A 19,806-nucleotide genomic window follows, 5' to 3' on the forward strand; every position below is an offset into this window, starting at 1 on the left:
AATCTTCTGCTCTAAACATGAACTCTGAACTTTGTGATGCTTCAGGAGGAAAACTGCTTTAGTTATTCTCTCAGATTAGTTTCATATTTTCTGCATCAGATTTGAGTGAGATCCTGGAATGAAGACAGAAGAAAAGACTTTGTTCAAAGTTTGATTTATAGTCAAACCTTCCAGTTTATTCACACAATAAAACATCAACACAATATATGAATTCATTCATTAAAATCACAGTTTTTCCTCATTTGTTTGATGATTTTGACAAAAACAAACACACACACACACACATGGTCTGCCATACTCATAAAGAGAAATGTGGACATTTTTCAATACAAATATTCCAGAAACATTTAGAGGATAGAGAAGTTTACATTTTCATGTGGAGAAATATTTTAGTAAATCAAAATGATGATGAGCAGTGATAGCCTCCATAAACAGTCACAGGAAAGATCTCCTTTAAAAACTCAGAAACATCAAGAGAACAACTAGAAGATGTGGAGGTACCACCCATAATGTTTGACTGACAGCTGATCTCTGTGCAGAAATGATGGAGAGAAAATAAAATGAAACTAAAATACAGATTTAAACCCACAATATGAAAGACTTCAGTCTATTTCACTTTAATCAACTCAGCAGAGTCTCCAACATTATTGTAGTAAAGCCTCAGTCCAGCATAGAGCGGCTGAGTGAATGTGGTCTGGACTCTGTGGAGGAGAGTCATGGTTTCAGAGACGCTGTAGAAGGACAAAATACCTGCTCTGTGATCCAGGTACACTCCTACTCTGGAGGAACGAGGACCTGAGACACGAGTTTGGATGTTGTTGTACCGAAATGTATAACTGTAGTTGTTACAATCTAATGACCAAGATTTGTCATTACGTCCAAAAACACATTCAATACCCCGTCCATTTCTGCTGATATTCTTGTATGCGACTGCTACACAAACTCCTTCCCCTCTCCACTCCACCTCCCAGTAACAACGTCCAGTCAGACTCTCTCTACTCAGGACCTGAAGCCAGTCAGTGAATCTGTCTGGATGATCAGAATAAAACTGTTGATTCATAAATGTTACTTTTCTGTTCCCCTCTGATAATAACAGGTTTTTCTTTGCTGTGTTTGGATCCAGTGTGATTTCACATGAATATTTTAAGAATCCAGCTCTGGTCTTTGGCTCTGGTGGATCTGACAGTGAAACATCCACTTCAGTGACTGTCAGTGAGATGTTTGTCCATTGCTCTCTCAGAATGTCCTGTAGTTTATCTCTGACCTCTGACACAGCTGCTGTCACATCCTCAAAGTAGCTCAGAGGACGGATATTGATGCTGGATGAGTCTGTAGACTCACTGAGTGCTGACAGTGAGGGGTAGTTGTGTAGAAACTGGATGTGATCCTCTGTGTGTGAGAGCTGCTTCAGCTCAGCATCTTTCCTCTTCAGCTCAGTGATCTCCTGCTCCAGCTTCTCCTGAAGCTCTTTGACTCGACTCACTTCAGTTTCCTGCTGGGATCTGATCTGCTGCTTCACATCAGAGCTTCTTTTCTGGATGAGATGGATCAGCTCAGTGAAGATCTTCTCACTGTGCTCCACTGTTTGATCAGCAGACTGATTGATGGCCTCCACCTCCTGTTGAAGCAGCTTCACATCTTTCTCTCTGTCCTGGATTCTCTGCTGGATGTTTTGTCGACTCACCTCCAGCTCTCTCTGCCTCTCAGTCCTTTCTGCTGCAGCTGAGACTGTGTCGTGGCCTTTATGTTCATCCACAGAGCAGAGATAACAGATACTCTGCTGATCAGTACGGCAGAACATCTTCATCACCTCATCATGACGAGAGCAGATGTTCTCCTGGAGCTTCTTGGAGGGCTCCACCAGCTTGTGTTTCTTTAATTGAACCACATCATAATGAGGCTGAAGGTGTTTCTCACAGTAAGAGACCAAACACACCAGACAGGACTTGAAGGCTTTCATTTTTCTCCCAGTGCAGACATCACAGGCCACATCTTCAGGTCCAGCATAGCAGTGATCAGCAGGAGCAGCTTGGAGTCCAGTCTTCTTCAGCTCCTCCACTAAATCTGCCACTAATATGTTTTTCACCAGGACAGGCCTCGCTGTGAAAGTCTGTCTGCACTGAGGGCAGCTGTAGATTTTCTTCTTTTCCTCTTCATCCCAGAAGCTTTTAATACAGTTCATGCAGTAGCTGTGTCCACAGGGAATAGTCACCGGATCCTTCAGTAGATCCAAACAGACTGAACAGCAGAATTTTGTTTGATCCATTTGATTCATGTGCTGTGCCGTTTCACCGTCTCTCAGTGACTGTCAGACAGTTTCACTTCCTCTGAACAGAAACAACCTCTGTGCTCTGAAGGGAAACAGATCTCTGCTCTTTTTCACCTCCTACAGGAAATGAGGCTCACCAGCAACTGCATTTACACCATGTTGTTTAGACCCATCCTGATACAGACACATCTGTGAAGGGAGGCACTAAAGAAATATTCTTACAGGGCGACCAAGAGCCAATCACATGATGCAGGGTGTGGTATGTTTGGTTACAACATGCAGTAACAAGTCTGACCCAGTTAAAGTTTAATAGTTTATCTTTACTTGGTGCTTTGAAATGTGACAGTCAACACTCAGCGAGTTCATTTTATATTTCAAAAAGTTCAGCAAAGTTTAGGATGCTGTGATGAATAAAAATAAATCACACTTTATATTTTGACATTTTCTAATCTTAGTTCATTCTCACACTTACAGAATGATGCATGGGAACAACTGACTCCACTAAATCAAACCTATGTTCAAATGAAATTATGATCATTAAATAGTAACAACTTGTTATGCTGAGTGAACGGACTCTATGGCAGAATACACAGAAGCGCAGAAAATGCAGGGAGTGCTCTTTATTTGCTGTGTCAAACTTATTTACACGGGATGAGATTATACTGAGGAATAAACAGAGGGAAACCAGGGGAGGAGGCTGACACGCATTCGGAGGGAAAGGGGTTACCCGCGCACGCAGCGTGGATCTATAAGAAAAAGAAAACGAAACTTTAGGGGGAGATGCCAAACCACCGGTAAGAACCAGCAATAAACATGGGGAGAGTTGGAGAGCTCACTTGTCACACTGGCTGTACGGGCTCGGGCGAGGATTCTCGGGATGTGGGAGAAACGCTGTAATTGATCTCCGTAGTGATCCCGGAAATGCGGCTTCACAAACAGCTGACAGGTAAGCGGGTGATGGATCCGGCTGAGGATACAGGACAACAGGTAAGCAAACAAAATCCAAGACATAGGTTGGCCGTGATGCACACCGCGGAGAATTACACACGTTACCCACGAGGAGGTGGCAATACTCCGACACCAGACGTCAGTCGCGCTGCTCCTAAGTAACGCTCCATCAAATGACGTCTGATGCACCGCCGGTGTGTCAGCATCCCGTGACACACCACCCCGCCTACCTGAGCTGAGAACAGAAGCAGAGCCCGTGACACCACACCAGAGAAACCCCACCAACTCCTAACACAAATATTTAAATTCAGCAATAACAAATGCAGATCGCTCCACAGTGTTTACAAAAACAAACAAACAAACATATTTTTGTCGTTTTTCCTGTGTACACAGTCACAGTGGAGTTTAAAAGAAAACATCAAGATGTGCTTGAAAGCAAAACTTTGAAGTTTAATTCAAAGGTTTTAGTAAAATTTTTGCATGAACTGTTTAGTAATTTTTCACAAAGTGTCCATGTCAGTAATTCATTTGAATGTATTTTGGTCTTAAACTGATCCAGTAACTGTAACTTTGCCTCACCTACTTAACCGAGTATTTTATTAAATATCAGTATTTTTTATTCAGGTTTGGGAAAAATACTTAAGAGTACACACTCCAGGACCGTTAAAATGAAGGTGGTGAGGAGATGTGCTGGATTAATCCCTGGCCAAAGGTTTCATTCTTAATTCAGACTACTGGACGAGCTCCATCAGCCTTTTGTGAGGTCTGTTTAAAGTGGACTCAAAAACATTGACAGCAGCTTCCTGCAGTGGACTGTATGCACAGAAACACATGGTCACATATGCAGCTGTAGCAAGCTTGCAGTCATTTTAAACAGACTTGTTACTCTGATGTCTGTCTCTGTTAGTGCTGCGACAGACTGGTGACCTGTCCAGGTGTACTCTACCTATAATTACTGGGACAGGCCCGAGCCCTCCACCCACCCACCAACCCTCCCACTGTGACCCTGAATTAAATATAAAGAAGAAAATGGATCGATAGGCTGACGTTTTTTTAAAATTGTTCAAGAAATCTGAGCTGTTGCTTTGTCCTTGGATTTTGTATTAATATTAGAGCAACCTTTCTCACAGAATTCCTACAATAAGCCATGTTACCTGAGATTATTCCTGTATTTACCTGAAGGCCCTGACAAATGTGCTGTGTACATGAAGGATGGGAATCAAATCACATCTTAACTGCTTACAGTTAAGGAACCTGTTCATATTTATTTGATGAACCAATGATTTTCTATAAGTTTGTGATCCATCTTTGATTACTGATTCCAAGACGGTCTTTACGGAAATCCTGTTTGGCTTTTTAAATGTTATTTCCCTTTTTCAGTTTGCCAGGGCAGCTCTCCACAGTCACTGTCCACATGGGTCAGTGGGAACTAGAAGCACTCTGCTAATGTGTGTGACCGGCAACCTCCAGCATCCACCCAGTCAGCGTTTACCATCGCCCTGCTGGATATTTGTTTTTGTCTGTGACTGGAGAGTCAGATTTTTTTTGAGGTTGGAGGAACAGCCTCACACTCGCAGAGGTGAGTCAGTTTTCAGAGGTCATCTAAAATCCTCCCACCCTGGTTTTTATGAAGTAGATCTTATTATGTGAAACAGTAATATTTCTCTTCCTCTTCACCCTCTACACATCTGACTTCAGGTACAAGTCTCAGTCATGTCATCTGCAGAAATTCTCGGATGACTCTGCCATTGTGGGTTGTATCAGGGATGGACAGGAGGAGGAGCGCAGGAGTGTGGTGGACAGCTTTGTCGAGTGGTGTGAGCTAAACCACCTACAACTTAACATCACAAAGACAAAAGAACTGATTATGGACTTTAGGAAGCTCCTCCTCCTACCGCTGTCACCATCAGAGGGGGCTGATGTAGAGATCGTGGAGGACTACCGGTACCTGGGGGTACACTTGGACTGTAAACTGGACTGGACCAAGAACACCAATGCTGTCTTTAAAAAAGGGCAGAGTCGGCTTCTCCTACTGAGGCGGCTCAGGTCCTTTAATGTTTGTAGGAAAATGCTGACCATGTTCTATCACTCTGTGGTAGAGAGCGCTGTGTTCTCTGCAGCTGTGTGCTGGGGCAGTGGGGTGAAGACAGCTGATGCCAACAGGCTGAACAAAGTGATTAAAAAGGCTGGTTCTGTCCTGGGTGTCAGACTGGAGAACCTGGAGGAGGTGTCTGAGAGGAGAATGCTAAAAAAGCTTCTTTGTATCATGGACAACCCCTGTCACCCCATGCACTCCTCCATGATGGAGCATCGGAGCAAACGCAGCAAAAGACTCACTGCCCCAGAATGCAGAACTGACCGCCACAGGAAATCCTTTGTACCGGTGGCTATAAGACTGTTTAACTCTTCCTCACTCTGTAGGTGATTTTCCTGAGACTATTACCAATGTTATTCTGTTCCCTTCCAGACCGTGCAATATTACCCAACAGTACCTTATTGAATATTTGTTTCATCCCCCCATCATACGCTGCTACTCCCTTTATTCAGTTGCACAATAATATGTCACTTTATAGAATCGCCTGCACTGATAGTTAAGTTATTTATTCTCCAGGATATAGTTATATATATTACTTCGTTAGAGTTATTTGATACTATGTCTTGCACTATCCTACTGTATATTACTGTACACTACTATTCTTATTGTATATATTGTATATCTTATTCATCTGTTCCTCTGTCTCTCCTGCTGCTTTGAGCATGTACATGACAAAAGAATTTCCCTCGGGATAAATAAAGTTATTCTTATTCTTATTTCAGTGACTGCTGCTTATACCACAGGTTAATACACTGTACAGATCCCTGATGGGAGAATCAGCCCTATTTTAGGCATTACCTGTTCCAACAAAGAAGTCTGGTAGATGTTTGTTTACAGTCTGATGATGGGACCACATCCTCAGCATCTCTGAGTTTGTTTCTTGGTTATTGTTCATACACAGTAATGTGATGTATGATGATATCTAGTATAATTGGACCAACCTGGTGCTCTTCATTGATGAAAGCTGTTTGAGTCTGAATGTTGGACCTTGTGTATCTTGTGTTCTCTGGGCTTTGCTGACCTCAATCTTTTTACAGGATCAGAAAACAAAACCAGGATTACTGTAAATGTTTCTTCTCCAGGTGGATGATGATAAGACTGTGTGACACAGGATGCCACCTTTAGTCTTGTGAGGAAGCAAAGCTCAGCAAGAAGTGTGATGTTATATGGTACCCACATGTGTGCTGCTGAGGAGGATGTTCAGGGACGCCTGCAACCAAATCCAAGCCTCCTCAGGTTAGTCGTAGTTGCAGAACGTTATAGAAGGACTGAGACAGCTGAGGTTTAAAATGTTTGAATAAACGGATGAAAAAGAGATTTTCTTCACTATAATTATCACTTTTTTAAATCTTTGGCAACTTCAAGTTTGTCAAATTACTTTGACACCTGAATTGAAAATGATAACATACTGTATTCATTAATAATCAGAAGATGCTCCACCATGCAACATCTCATTGGCTGTAATTTTGAAATATAACACCAACCTGTCCTCTAAACTCCTGTCTGTTCACTGGATTGCTGAAATTCTTTTTAGATCTAAATGATCCAAACTTGAGCTCTAATGTTTAATAGTAGTAATATTCTAGACCTCTTTAAGTCATTTTCACTATTCGACTGTCCAACCAGCCGACTCCAATAAAAGAACACAGCAGCACTCAGTGATCACCACAGATGAGCGAGTTCCTGTAACGTTCATCATCTGATCCCTGTTGGTCTGTGTGCTTCTGCTTTTGGTAACTATAGTTACCTAACTGTAGTAACCATAACGCAGTCACTATAAACACATGCCATCCACTTTCTAACTGCTGGTTACTGGTTACTTCCTGCCAGTTATTTTAGACCCAACGCTGTTTCTTCTTGTTCGCCTCAGTGTTGACGTGTCAAATGTTAAACAGCTGGAAATGAAACTACACCAGTGTGCTGTGATGTTTCAGCAACATGTGGCAAACGCTGTTCCTGCCATTCATGGTGACATCACCAGAGACAGCCCCGCCCACCTCAGGACCTCCCCCTGTCATATGTTGATCATGATGATTATGAAGATGACAGTGAGCGAAACTAAGACTGTAAAAATCCACGACCAGGATGTTTAGACGTTTTCTAATTATTAATGAATATTAAGAGCCTGTTTGTGTTGTTTATCTTTGTTTTTGTGTCGTTTGTTATTAACAAATTTCACAAACTCAGACAGTTTACATTCTGTGTGTGTTTTCATCTTTACCAGCCACACTTTAACTGCAATTAAGAAAAGAAACATTAGAAACTGTTGACTCAGTGACTTTATAAAATATTTAAGTGGTTCAGGTAGAGCCAGCTGTTGGATTCCCGTGAACACTTACCATATTGGACCTGTACAGCATGTTTTTGTATGAGACAGATTTGTAACAGAGGCCTTGCTCTCAGTAAGTTTGAAGTCATTTCCTGATTTGTTTTGTAATCTCTGCTCTTTCTGTATTCTGCTCAGTTTGAATGCTTTGTCAGCAAAACAGACAACAAGTGAACAAGTTTGAATAACAAACTGTAGCATGCACTAATATTACACATCTCCAAACAACAATCCACTGAGACCACGAACTCCACTTCTTTGAAGCATTCTTCTTCTTTTTGGCATGAAAAAGAAAGCAGAAACAGCACGAGCTGCTTTGATCTACCAAAAGGAAAAAACAAGATATCTGAGGTGAAATCAGTCAGGTGAAATAATTAAGATATAAACAATAATTCAATGCAATGTCTCAGGTAGCTTAGTCTGCTACAACTGTTGATAAAAACTAAACAAATTAACACTGTGTCAGGGAACTGTTGTGTGGGAACTAGTGGCTTTTATGTCTGCAGTCATTTAACTTCCATCTATTCATTTAACTGAGGGGGAAGAAATGTCAGGTTGGTGCAGGCTGGTTAGGTGCATTTGGTCCTCTGTTGTTGTAACTAGATGAGTTGGTTCACTTTGTGGCTCAGCTGTATGTGGGGTTATATCTTGGGCTGGGTATCGATTTTGATTTCTACAATCATTTTGATTCCAATTCACAAGGTCCCGATTCGATTCAATCACCATTTGGATCCAATTTTGACTCAGCATATGAAGATTACGTGATGCTGCTGAAGTGAAGCAGAGCAAAGGTGCAGAGGTTTTACTAGAGACACAGCTAAGCGTTTTGCAATTTGGCGTCATTTTAAAAAGTTTCGATTTCTTCAGTATTGAACAGCCGAAATGAGGCTTTTTTGTCAGAGGTTATTTTATAAAAACAGCACCTGACAGCGCTGTACACAACGGTAGACTGGTGCATAATGAGCAAGTGAATAATGCAGAGAACAGATTTGAGATGGGAAACTGTTCTTGAAGTACACTGAGAGAGAGAGCTGTGCAGGAGGTGAGATTTTAACGTGGTGGAACCAAAACAGCAAAGGTAGGAGGGATTTTATGATGATGTTCATCAAATGTGAAGCAGTTTTGATCTTCTTTTGCTGCTCGTTCAGTGAATTTTGGTCAGAGAGTGACAAAACCTGCAGCTTCAGAAAATGTGAGATGTCAGCATTCAGCCCCGACAGCGTGTCTGCGTACGTGCCATCGGGTGAACGATCCACGCTTTGTGTTTACATCTTTGTGCTGAATCTGTTTAGCTGCTCTCACTTGCTGTAGGTTGCCTCCCCAAGTGGCCGGTCTCCACCATCACTGCAGTGAAGCCTGTTCATTTAATTAATGTTTGCTAAGAAAGTGTTTTCATTCACGCTTCTGTGTTGACAGCCCTGCTATCTAAGGAGTTTCTTTTCTGCAGCTCTACATTTGCAGTTATTTTGTCTAAACTTTGTTTTATGAAACTGACCTTCCTCACCTCTGCTTGTTAATCCTTTCACACATAGTGGTCACTACAGTGGACAGCTACTCAAAGGCTGTTTTCTTGTATTTGTGTCAGTGTTGATGGTATACTTGCACATAAACACAACACACAGTGTCAAATTCACAAGTTGAAACATATGTTGTCCACCTAAGTGGACATGTAAAAAACTCTTTGAAAACTACGTTTAAAAAACTCAAGTTCAAAAATCTTTTTTTCATGACTAAAGATGAATAAAAATACTCAAGAAAACAATCCTGAGTGAGGTTGTCATAATTCATCCATGATAAATGGCCTGTATTTGTATAGCGCTTTACTAGTTCCTAAGGACCCCAAAGCACTTTACACTACATCCAGTCATCCACCCATTCACACACACATTCACACACTGGTGATGGCAGCTACATTGTAGCCACAGCCATCCTGGGGCGCACTGACAGAGGCGAGGCTGCCGGACACTGGCGCCACCGGGCCCTCTGACCACCACCAGTAGGCAACGGGTGAAGTGTCTTGCCCAAGGACACAACGACCGAGACTGTCCAAGCCGGGGCTCGAACCGGCAACCTTCCGATTACAAGGCGAACTCCCAACTCTTGAGCCACGATCGCCCCCATCATCCATGAAAGGGTTAATAACGAGCCCGTGTGCCTTTTGTAACTGTTACGTTTGCACTGGCTATTGTAACCTCTCCTGGGGTGTAACTTCCTCCCCAGGTGACGCTGTCAACACCATCTAGTTGCCTTTACCTGTTTTCCACCTTTGTGCCACCACATTTGCATATATCTCTATCAATTAAGTCTGATTTGAGGTCTGCCATATTTTAAATTCAGTTATTTCTCTCAGAAATTTGGGATCTAAATGACAAATCTGTTATACTGTCACTGTTTAGTGTAAATGACTCATTGGGACATATAAAATTACAAATGCTAAAATTTTTATTAAATCGCTTCACCTGATATCGAGTGTCCAAGAATATCAAACCTGTAAAAATTGTTTACGGTCAGAATTTATAAAAACTAATTGTAAGTAAATTCAAAGACGTGAGCTTTTCTTTGTGTTGAATATCAACACTTAAGACTGTGAGCTTTACTTTAGAACAACCAACAACTGAGTTGAGTTTGCTTTGTGTTACATTGTAAATATGTTAGGTTCTGGTGTTTAGTATTAGTTAGGGTTTAGTTGAGATTTAACCTAGTTTATGTTTCTCCTTCGTCTCCTTGTTTGAGTCTTTGTCTGTTTTTTATCTCCTCGTCTGTAGGTTCCCTCTCTGTCTCGTGTCAAGCTTGCGTGTCCCAGTTCATGTCTCAATGGTTCCTGTTTTATTGTGGATTCTGTTCCATAATCAGTGTGTTTAGTTGTACTTTTCCTGTGGCGTTCAGGTACATTTGTGTCAGCTGTGTTTCCACTTCCCTCATTACCCTTCTGTGTATTCATGTCCTCTGCCTTCCCCTGTTCTTTGTCAGGTTGTGTGTTTTCTCCATGTCAAGTCACGTCTGCTCACAGCGTTTTATTTCTACTTCTCAGGTTCATGCTCATGTTTTTTTTCTTCATGTTCCTGTTCAGTTTCATGTTTCAGTCATCATAGTAATTTAGCTGCTCCCAGTTTAGTTTGTAGTTTAGTTTGTCCCAGGACGTTTTGCTCTAATTGTTTTCCATTTTTGACTTCAGCCCAAAAGAAACGGTTCACCTCTTTTTACCTTTTTTTTTTACTTTGATTTTCTCCTTTGTCTGTGTTTTCGGTCCACGTCATAACACTGTCATTCCAAATGTCTATTGATAACAGGAAAAACATCGTGCAGTTTGAATGTGTCCATTCAATTAAACTTTATTTATATAGCTTCAAATCACAACAACAGTCGCCTCAAGGTGCTTTATATTGTAAGGTAAACCATACAATAATACATACAGCGAAAAACCCAACAATCATATGACCTCCTATGAGCAAGCACTTTGGGAACAGTGGGAAGGAAAAACTCCCTTTTAACAGGAAGAAACCTCCAGCAGAACCAGGATCAGGGAGGGGCGGGGCCATCTGCTATGACCAATGACATTCCAACCAATGTCTGATAAGAGATGAGACACAGCAGCTGAGCAAATGATCATTTCATGCTGAAGACATCCTCAGACAGAATTAAATACATACATAAACACAGCCTGGTGCCAATAACACAGCTAATGACACTGCTGTATCACTGGCTTTACTGATTAAAGACCATATCTGAAGGAAATCTTTGAACACAACAGAAAGTGACCTTTTAAACCTGCGACACTGATGCTGCATTCAAGGACCATTAAAAACATCTGAAAGGACTTAAGAACATGAAGAAAATGTGACTTGTTTCTCTGTAATGAAGCTGTTTTAGTGAAGAAAGTTGAAAGGTCACAGAGCGTCTGCTGAATCTTCTGCTCTAAACATGAACTCTGAACTTTGTGATGCTTCAGGAGGAAAACTGCTTCAGTTATTCTCTCAGATTAGTTTCATATTTTCTGCATCAGATTTGAGTGAGATCCTGGAATGAAGACAGAAGAAAAGACTTTGTTCAAAGTTTGATTTATAGTCAAACCTTCCAGTTTATTCACACAATAAAACATCAACACAATATATGAATTCATTCATTAAAATCACAGTTTTTCCTCATTTGTTTGATGATTTTGACAAAAACAAACACAAACACACACACATGGTCTGCCATACTCATAAAGAGAAATGTCGACATTTTTCAATACAAATATTCCAGAAACATTTAGAGGATAGAGAAGTTTACATTTTCATGTGGAGAACTATTTTAGTAAATCAAAATGATGATGAGCAGTGATAGCCTCCATAAACAGTCACAGGAAAGATCTCCTTTAAAAACTCAGAAACATCAAGAGAACAACTAGAAGATGTGGAGGTACCACCCATAATGTTTGACTGACAGCTGATCTCTGTGCAGAAATGATGGAGAGAAAATAAAATGAAACTAAAATACAGATTTAAACCCACAATATGAAAGACTTCAGTCTATTTCACTTTAATCAACTCAGCTGTGGCTCCAGAGTAAAGCCAGAGTCCAGCATAGAGCGGCTGAGTGAATGTGGTCTGGACTCTGTGGAGGAGAGTCATGGTTTCAGAGACGCTGTAGAAGGACAAAATACCTGCTCTGTGATCCAGGTACACTCCTACTCTGGAGGAACGAGGACCTGAGACACGAGTTTGGATGTTGTTGTACCAAAATGTATAACTGTTGTTGTCACAATCTAATGACCAAGATTTGTCATTATGTCCAAATCCACATTCATATCCTTTTCTGCTGATATTCTTGTATGCGACTGCTACATAACCTCCTCCCCCTCTCCACTCCACCTCCCAGTAACAACGTCCAGTCAGACTCTCTCTACTCAGGACCTGCCAACAGTAAGTGAATCTGTCTGGATGATCAGAATAAGACTGTTCTTGTTCCACTGCTGTTACTTTTCTGTTCCCCTCTGATAATAACAGATGTTTGTTTGCTGTGTTTGGATCCAGTTTGATTTCACGTGAATATTTTAAGAATCCAGCTCTGGTCTTTGGCTCTGGTGGATCTGACAGTAAAACATCCACTTCAGTGACTGTCAGTGAGATGTTTGTCCATTCCTCTCTCAGAATGTCCTGTAGTTTATCTCTGACCTCTGACACAGCTGCTGTCACATCCTCAAAGTAGCTCAGAGGACGGATATTGATGCTGGATGAGTCTGTAGACTCACTGAGTGCTGACAGTGAGGGGTAGTTGTGTAGAAACTGGATGTGATCCTCTGTGTGTGAGAGCTGCTTCAGCTCAGCATCTTTCCTCTTCAGCTCAGTGATCTCCTGCTCCAGCTTCTCCTGAAGCTCTTTGACTCGACTCACTTCAGTTTCCTGCTGGGATCTGATCTGCTGCTTCACATCAGAGCTTCTTTTCTGGATGAGATGGATCAGCTCAGTGAAGATCTTCTCACTGTGCTCCACTGTTTGATCAGCAGACTGATTGATGGCCTCCACCTCCTGTTGAAGCAGCTTCACATCTTTCTCTCTGTCCTGGATTCTCTGCTGGATGTTTTGTCGACTCACCTCCAGCTCTCTCTGCCTCTCAGTCCTTTCTGCTGCAGCTGAGACTGTGTCGTGGCCTTTATGTTCATCCACAGAGCAGAGATAACAGATACTCTGCTGATCAGTACGGCAGAACATCTTCATCACCTCATCATGACGAGAGCAGATGTTCTCCTGGAGCTTCTTGGAGGGCTCCACCAGCTTGTGTTTCATGAATGTAGGTGAATCATGATGAGGCTGAAGGTGTTTCTCACAGTAAGATGCCAGACAGACTAAACAGGACTTGAAGGCTTTCATTTTTCTCCCAGTGCAGACATCACAGGCCACATCTTCAGGTCCAGCATAGCAGTGATCAGCAGGAGCAGCTTGGAGTCCAGTCTTCTTCAGCTCCTCCACTAAATCTGCTAACATGGTGTTTTTCACCAGGACAGGCCTCGCTGTGAAAGTCCTCCGGCACTGAGGGCAGCTGTAGATTTTCTTCTTTTCCTCTTCATCCCAGAAGCTTTTAATACAGTTCATGCAGTAGCTGTGTCCACAGGGAATAGCCACCGGATCCTTCAGTAGATCCAAACAGACTGAACAGCAGATTTTTGTTTGATCCATTTGATTCATGTGCTGTGCCGTTTCACCGTCTCTCAGTGACTGTCAGACAGTTTCACTTCCTCTGAACAGAAACAACCTCTGTGCTCTGAAGGGAAACAGATCTCTGCTCTTTTTCACCTCCTACAGGAAATGAGGCTCACCAGCAACTGCATTTACACCATGTTGTTTAGACCCATCCTGATACAGACACATCTGTGAAGGGAGGCTCTAAAGAAATATTCTTACAGAGCGACCAAGAGCCAATCACATGATGCAGGGTGTGGTATGTTTGGTTACAACATGCAGTAACAAGTCTGACCCAGGTAAACTGGTTTAACTGGTTTAAACTGTTAAAATTAGTTTCAACTGGGTCAGCCCAGTTTAACTTTTCTTGAGTTATGACAGTCAACACTCAGTGAGTTCATTTTATATTTTCAAAAAGTTCAGCAAAGTTTAGGATGCTGTGATGAATAAAAATAAATCACACTTTATATTTTGACATTTTCTCATCTTAGTTCATTCTCACACTTACAGAATGATGCATGGGAACAACTGACTCCGTTCAGAATCTGTTCAATCACCTGTAACACCAAAATCTGGGAGCATTATCCCAGAAAGATCATCTCTGGCACCAGTGGCGGAGCGGGGGGGGGTGTGGCTTACTGGGCTTAAGCCCGGGTTGTTTTTTCAGAAGCCCGGGGTCTTTTGGAGTGTAATTTTTTCATAGTTAGATGCCTTGCTGACACTGTATAAAACAAAAACTTCACACAATACTCGAAGCACATAGTGCACACTGTGGGAATTTACGACTGTGCATAAATCCCCCCTAATATTGGTATGATCCGAGCTCAGACACTAAGCGACTGAGCGAGGGGGCGGGGCAGCTGCTGCCTGTTGGAGAAACGGAGCGAGGCAGACAGAGGAGAACTGAAGTTCGACCAGGTACCAAAGCAAATCATTCGTACTGTACAAATAATGTAAATATGACGGTGTATCACGAAAGATTGATATCAAACTGATCACTTGACCCATATTACGTTACTTGCTCTTCGAGTGAATCAACAAATGGCGACATGAAAAGCCGAACAACAACAATGCTGTTTCTTTAGAGAGTCTTAGCTTACGTGTGTTTATTTCATATTTTCAGTTGTTTCCCTCCACGGCTAAATAAATCGGTTTCAGTAATGCACTGATATACAAGAATGGACATAAGGGGCTTCTTTCAAAGAAAAAACTCTGGTAGTATTTTATATATTATGCTTTGTATGTTGTTCAGTATATTTCTGTGCAAAACAAGAGGAACTTCAATACACAGCAGTATATTCACAGTTTAAACCAGATATTTATATACACTTTATGGAAAACACAAGAACATTTTTTTACTGTACAACATCAATTTAGAGTAAACTTGTTTTGTTTTGGTTAAATAAATATTGAAATATCTTTTGAATTAGTTAAATGTCAGAATAAAGAGAGACAGAGCTGTCTATTTTTTATCACTTTCATCAAATTTAGGAGTACATGTACACTAAGTTTATTGTTAATTGATAAGAAAACTCCAGACGATTCCATTCTGAGCTGAAGAAGCTTCTGATAGGTTAGCAGAGTCCATGTGAGTAAATTGGTGGCACACCTGTGGATGCATATAAGACAAAACACAGAGCCTGTTTCTTTAAAATGGGAAAATCAAAAGATGTCAACCAAAACACCAGGAAAAGAAATGTGGAGCTCCATAAGTGTGGCTCAGTTTTGAATACAATTTGGTGCCATTTGCAATTAAGAAATACAGACAATTTCTCTCTTTACTATTAAAGTTAACAAATATGTTTTTTATATTTATCAATCTAAAAAAATAAACATTTAGTCTGATTTGATGTTACAATTAAAAAAGTGTTTTTATCTGAAGAGTTTGTAAATATCTGGTTTCAACTGTATATTTGATGATTGTCAGCACAAAGAGGGAGAGAGAGGAACAGAGAGGAGAATGAGGACAGAACAGAGATGGAACAAGAGCAGGTGAGAAACACATGTTAGTCAAATGGTTGTTTACCAAAAGTATCACCGTATCATAGGTACTCATGTATCTCCCCATATGGAAAAGAAATAGTAAAAACTTATATGATTTACTCATGAAAGTGGCCACTTTCTCATTACTTTCATATATTGTTTTAGTAAGAATCCAAAACATACAAGTTTCATTATATAATTCTTCAAGGGATCTTATATCTGTTTTCACTCTTGTATGCTTTTCATACAAGTTTCATACAAAACAGATACAAACTTTATAAGATTTATATATATCTTTTCCATATGGGTCGTACCTAGTGTTTCTTTTTACGTTTGTTATTTTTCAAATTCTATATTTATTAAGTTCTGCAGGCTTGTTTGCACAACAAGGCTAAATAATTATAGAAACTTTTCTCAATCTAAATAGTGGACTTTGGTAGAATTAAAAAATAAGTGTAGTGCAGGTCTATGATGATTTTTAGTGTTACTATCATCTAGTTCTGATTCTTGTTCTGTCTTGGTTAAGTCCTCAGTAGTCCTGATTTTGAACTCTTGTAGTCCTGTTTTAATTCCGGATCAGTTCTGGGTCTGGTTGAATTGGGGTTTAGTCCCTGTGTCTTGATACAGCCCTGATTTTGTTCTGCCTCGCTGCTTAATTAAAAAACTAGTTTAAGGTGTCCTGCATATGTGATATATTTTCTTCCTATATGAAGTCATTCTTTTTTGAACAAAACTCAAAACAGAGCCTATTAATCTTTCAGTCATTTCTACCCCCCCCCCCCCCCCCCCTCCACCCCAAAAAAAAAAAAAAAAATCCTATATTTCAAGTTTGCATTGGTTGGAAAAAAAGTCACTTAAAGCAATGGTCCAATGTCCAAATTCTCTGTGTCTTGTCCTGCATCTTCTCCCACAGTCTCTGCGCCCTGGAGTGGGCTATCAAGCGTTTCCTCATTCATTGATGCGCCCGTTTAATTCAAGTCAAGTACAGTTTTATTGTCAACCCAACAACATACACTCAAGTATACAGCGGGACGAAATATCGTCGTCCTGGATCAAAGGTGGAAACTGTAAAAATAAAATGGGAAAATTCAAACATACATACAACTACACAGAAATAAGATAAACTAATAGTAAGGACAACAGTATTGTACTTGAATACAGAGAGAATAAGAATAGAAAACAATGAGAATGAGAGTAAATAAATACAATAGTACACAGAATAAATACGATACACAGAGTCGAACAGTGAAATACAGGGTAGTGCAAGAATTGGGAGTTAGAGGAGAGTGTTATGTAGTCCAAGAAGCGTGTGGAGGAGAGAGCTCAGTGAGGAGGAGGGCAGCATGGTGTTCAGGAGCCGGACTGCTTTGGGAGGAAAATGCTATTGCACAATCTTGCCGACCTGCTCCTGATGACGCAGTGTCGTCTTCTGGATGGAAGGGTGATGCAGGTCAGCCATGATGCTAGTGGCTTTCCCAATGCAGCGTGAGGTGTAAATATCCTGTAGACTAGATAGAGAGCTGCCAATAACGCGCTCAGCGGTCCACACAATCCTCTGGAGGGCTCTGCGGTCGGACGCGTGGCAGCTTCCATACCAGACTGTGATGCAGCGGGTTAGGATGCTCTGTATGTTACCTCTGTAGAAGGTGTTAAAGATGGGTTTGGGGATGTGCACCTTCTTCAGTCGTCTCTTGAAATGCAGTCGCTGCTGAGCTCTTTTTGTCACTGATTTGGTGTTGCTGGTCCAGGACAGGTCCAGGGGCGGATCTAGAGAAAAATTCCTAGGGCGGCATGGAAATCAAAATCAAAGCCTTTTTTTAAACACATATGCAGGTGTTAAATATGGTTAAAATGATTAATATGCAGTAAGTATACATATAAATATTAAACAGCAACAGTCTAAAGGTAAAGTGCATTCTAAACTCCACTTCAATAAATTATATGAATGTGCAAAGAGTCATTCAGGACTGTAAAACGTGAACTACAGAACCCAGAGTCTTCATCATTAAACCTCTGGTTGCTTCATTTTTCTATTTTAGATCAGATACTTTAAAGTTTTTAGTAAAGTTGCGTTGTCATGGTGAGGCAAAGTGTTTTATGTGTGTGAGTGTCATGAACGGCTTTAAAATGCATTTTCTTAAAGAACAAAGCGGGGTTTGAGTTCGAGTTGCGGCAGACTGTCACTACTTGTAAATGGAACGCAGCCTTCCTACGGCGGACAGCTAATAACAGGAATCGGACGCGGTCCACCCAAGTCCACAGCAACCACCATAGCAACCGCCTAGCATGACCTTAAAAACATATTCTGTCTTCATAACTATCAAAAACGTGAAATGATTTGCAAAGTGTGAAAGTGTTACAGCTGTAGAGAGCTATGGCGGTATCTTTGGAAGCTGTTTACATAGCTAATAATATACGATGTAACCATGGAGACAGTCAGTCACGTGAGGTAGCGGCGCACGTTTACTACAGTGAATAAGGTGATTGTGTGCACAGCGTCCACACGCTGCACAGGGTAAAGACGTTACTTCAATATGTTTTCATATTTATATATATTTACTTCTGTTGTCCATCACCTCAGGTTCCTCATTACAGTTACAGCCTACAAATGTGCACAAACATTCATGTCTCAGGACAAGAAGACCACAACAGCTTCTGTTCCACTGCTATACATATACTGTACTTATTGATGAAAACTTCCCACAGGACCTTCAGTCATTTCTGACAGGAAGTTTATGCCCATCCTTTAATACTGATGGATGAGGTAACATCAGGCAGCAGTCACATGCAGGTTTGTGCTCTACTTGCATAAGGTGATCTCTGCACATCCAGAATATGCTCACCTCATGGACCTGAAACTTTCCTGTCCATGATGCTCTCCAAGGCACATGATCTCACATGTGAGGTAAACCTAAGCAGCTCCTTAGACTACCATGAGCTGGATGACTGAGAACCTGCACAGACATCTGTGAGGTAAACATATTTTTCTGTGAGCATCATTAAGTCAACTCTAGGTTTCATGTGCTGATTCAGGTGCTTTACATTTATTCTGTTTTAGAGCAGGTGGAGAGGGGGAACCAGATGGGAGCAGGTTCCACTTTGGGTGAGGAAGTGGAATAAGTGATTACCTTTTTGTCTCAGCTCGTCATCACAACTAAATTCATGTTCAAATGAAGCTTTTTACTGTGACACTGATATCTGTATTTGTAATTGTACCTGCCTTGCTTTGTCACTCCAGATTTCAGCACAGTTCTCTGCACTTGTTTATATGACAAAGTTTGACAGCAGCAGGGCTTTATGTTTGTGGGTTGTTTAATAATGTGAGGCCTTCCTCAAACCGCTGCCTCAGTTCATGCTGAAGCCATCTGCCATTATCTACTAGAAATGCTGTCAAACCTAAAGTGAGGATGTGGTCCCAGCTCGCATAATTAGAGAGACTAAACCAAAGTGGTCTTCTCTGCTGAATATGGTGCCATGGTAGAAGCAGCAGACAGATGGATGTCTTCACTGACAGTCATGTTTTCCTGTGGCAGTTACTCTTTGATGATATGCTTTACATTACCTTTGTTTTAGGTAAGTGTGTTATCATTAAGAATCATTAAAGATAATTTAAGGTATGGTTGGCATTGTCTCCAAAAATAAGTCTTTTGATGTGATGGCTGTAAGGAGCCATAATCTTTATTAATCTTAATCTTATTGATATATAAACCCTCTAGTTTCAGCAGCATTCTTCAGGTTTTTAAAAGCTTCTCTGTGGCAGTGCTGCCATTTAAAAAGTAATCAGAAAGATTCCTGACTGACCTGCTCTGTTGTGTGTAACCTAAAGGGTCTGATTCAGGTCTGTGGTGTATATTGAGTCAGAAGCTAAACACACTGCAGAAACACCTGAGGGTGGTCTATGAGGAATACATCCCAGGAATCATGGAGATCATGCTGACAGAGCTTGATAATTGAAGATGATGCAGGACGAGCGGTTCAGGAATCAGTTCTCATGATGACGATGTGCAACTGCATCTCACCATTA

The 19,806-nt window shown here is 41.1% G+C and overlaps 1 protein-coding gene and 1 long non-coding RNA gene across 3 annotated transcripts; both read right to left on the reverse strand.

The window, feature by feature from the left end:
• Window positions 1-564: 564 nt before the first annotated feature.
• LOC148097568 (tripartite motif-containing protein 16-like) lies at window positions 565-2,327 on the reverse strand. The gene has a single exon (XM_087831444.1). It carries the CDS (start codon window positions 2,273-2,275, stop codon window positions 608-610), a length of 1,668 nt encoding a protein of 555 aa, XP_087687570.1. The 5' UTR covers window positions 2,276-2,327; the 3' UTR covers window positions 565-607.
• Window positions 2,328-2,829: 502 nt separating this feature from the next.
• On the reverse strand, window positions 2,830-6,822 carry LOC148097569 (uncharacterized). Of its 2 annotated transcripts, none has more exons than XR_015716798.1 (6): window positions 6,797-6,822; window positions 6,490-6,589; window positions 6,254-6,339; window positions 3,327-3,452; window positions 3,106-3,236; window positions 2,830-3,015 (listed from the first exon to the last, which is right to left on the reverse strand). It is a non-coding gene; the product is annotated as an uncharacterized LOC148097569 (long non-coding RNA). The 2 variants fall into 2 exon arrangements; XR_015716799.1 differs by having other exon boundaries at window positions 3,323-3,452.
• Window positions 6,823-19,806: the final 12,984 nt, after the last annotated feature.

Source organism: Neolamprologus brichardi, chromosome 18 (assembly GCF_056152115.1).
Source record: "Neolamprologus brichardi isolate AB-2024 chromosome 18, ASM5615211v1, whole genome shotgun sequence".
NCBI lineage: Eukaryota > Metazoa > Chordata > Actinopteri > Cichliformes > Cichlidae > Neolamprologus > Neolamprologus brichardi.

Excerpts from the sequence above, each read along its gene's own strand:
- LOC148097568 (XM_087831444.1), bottom strand. The coding sequence starts at position 2,275 with ATGAATCAAATGGATCAAACAAAATTCTGCTGTTCAGTCTGTTTGGAT.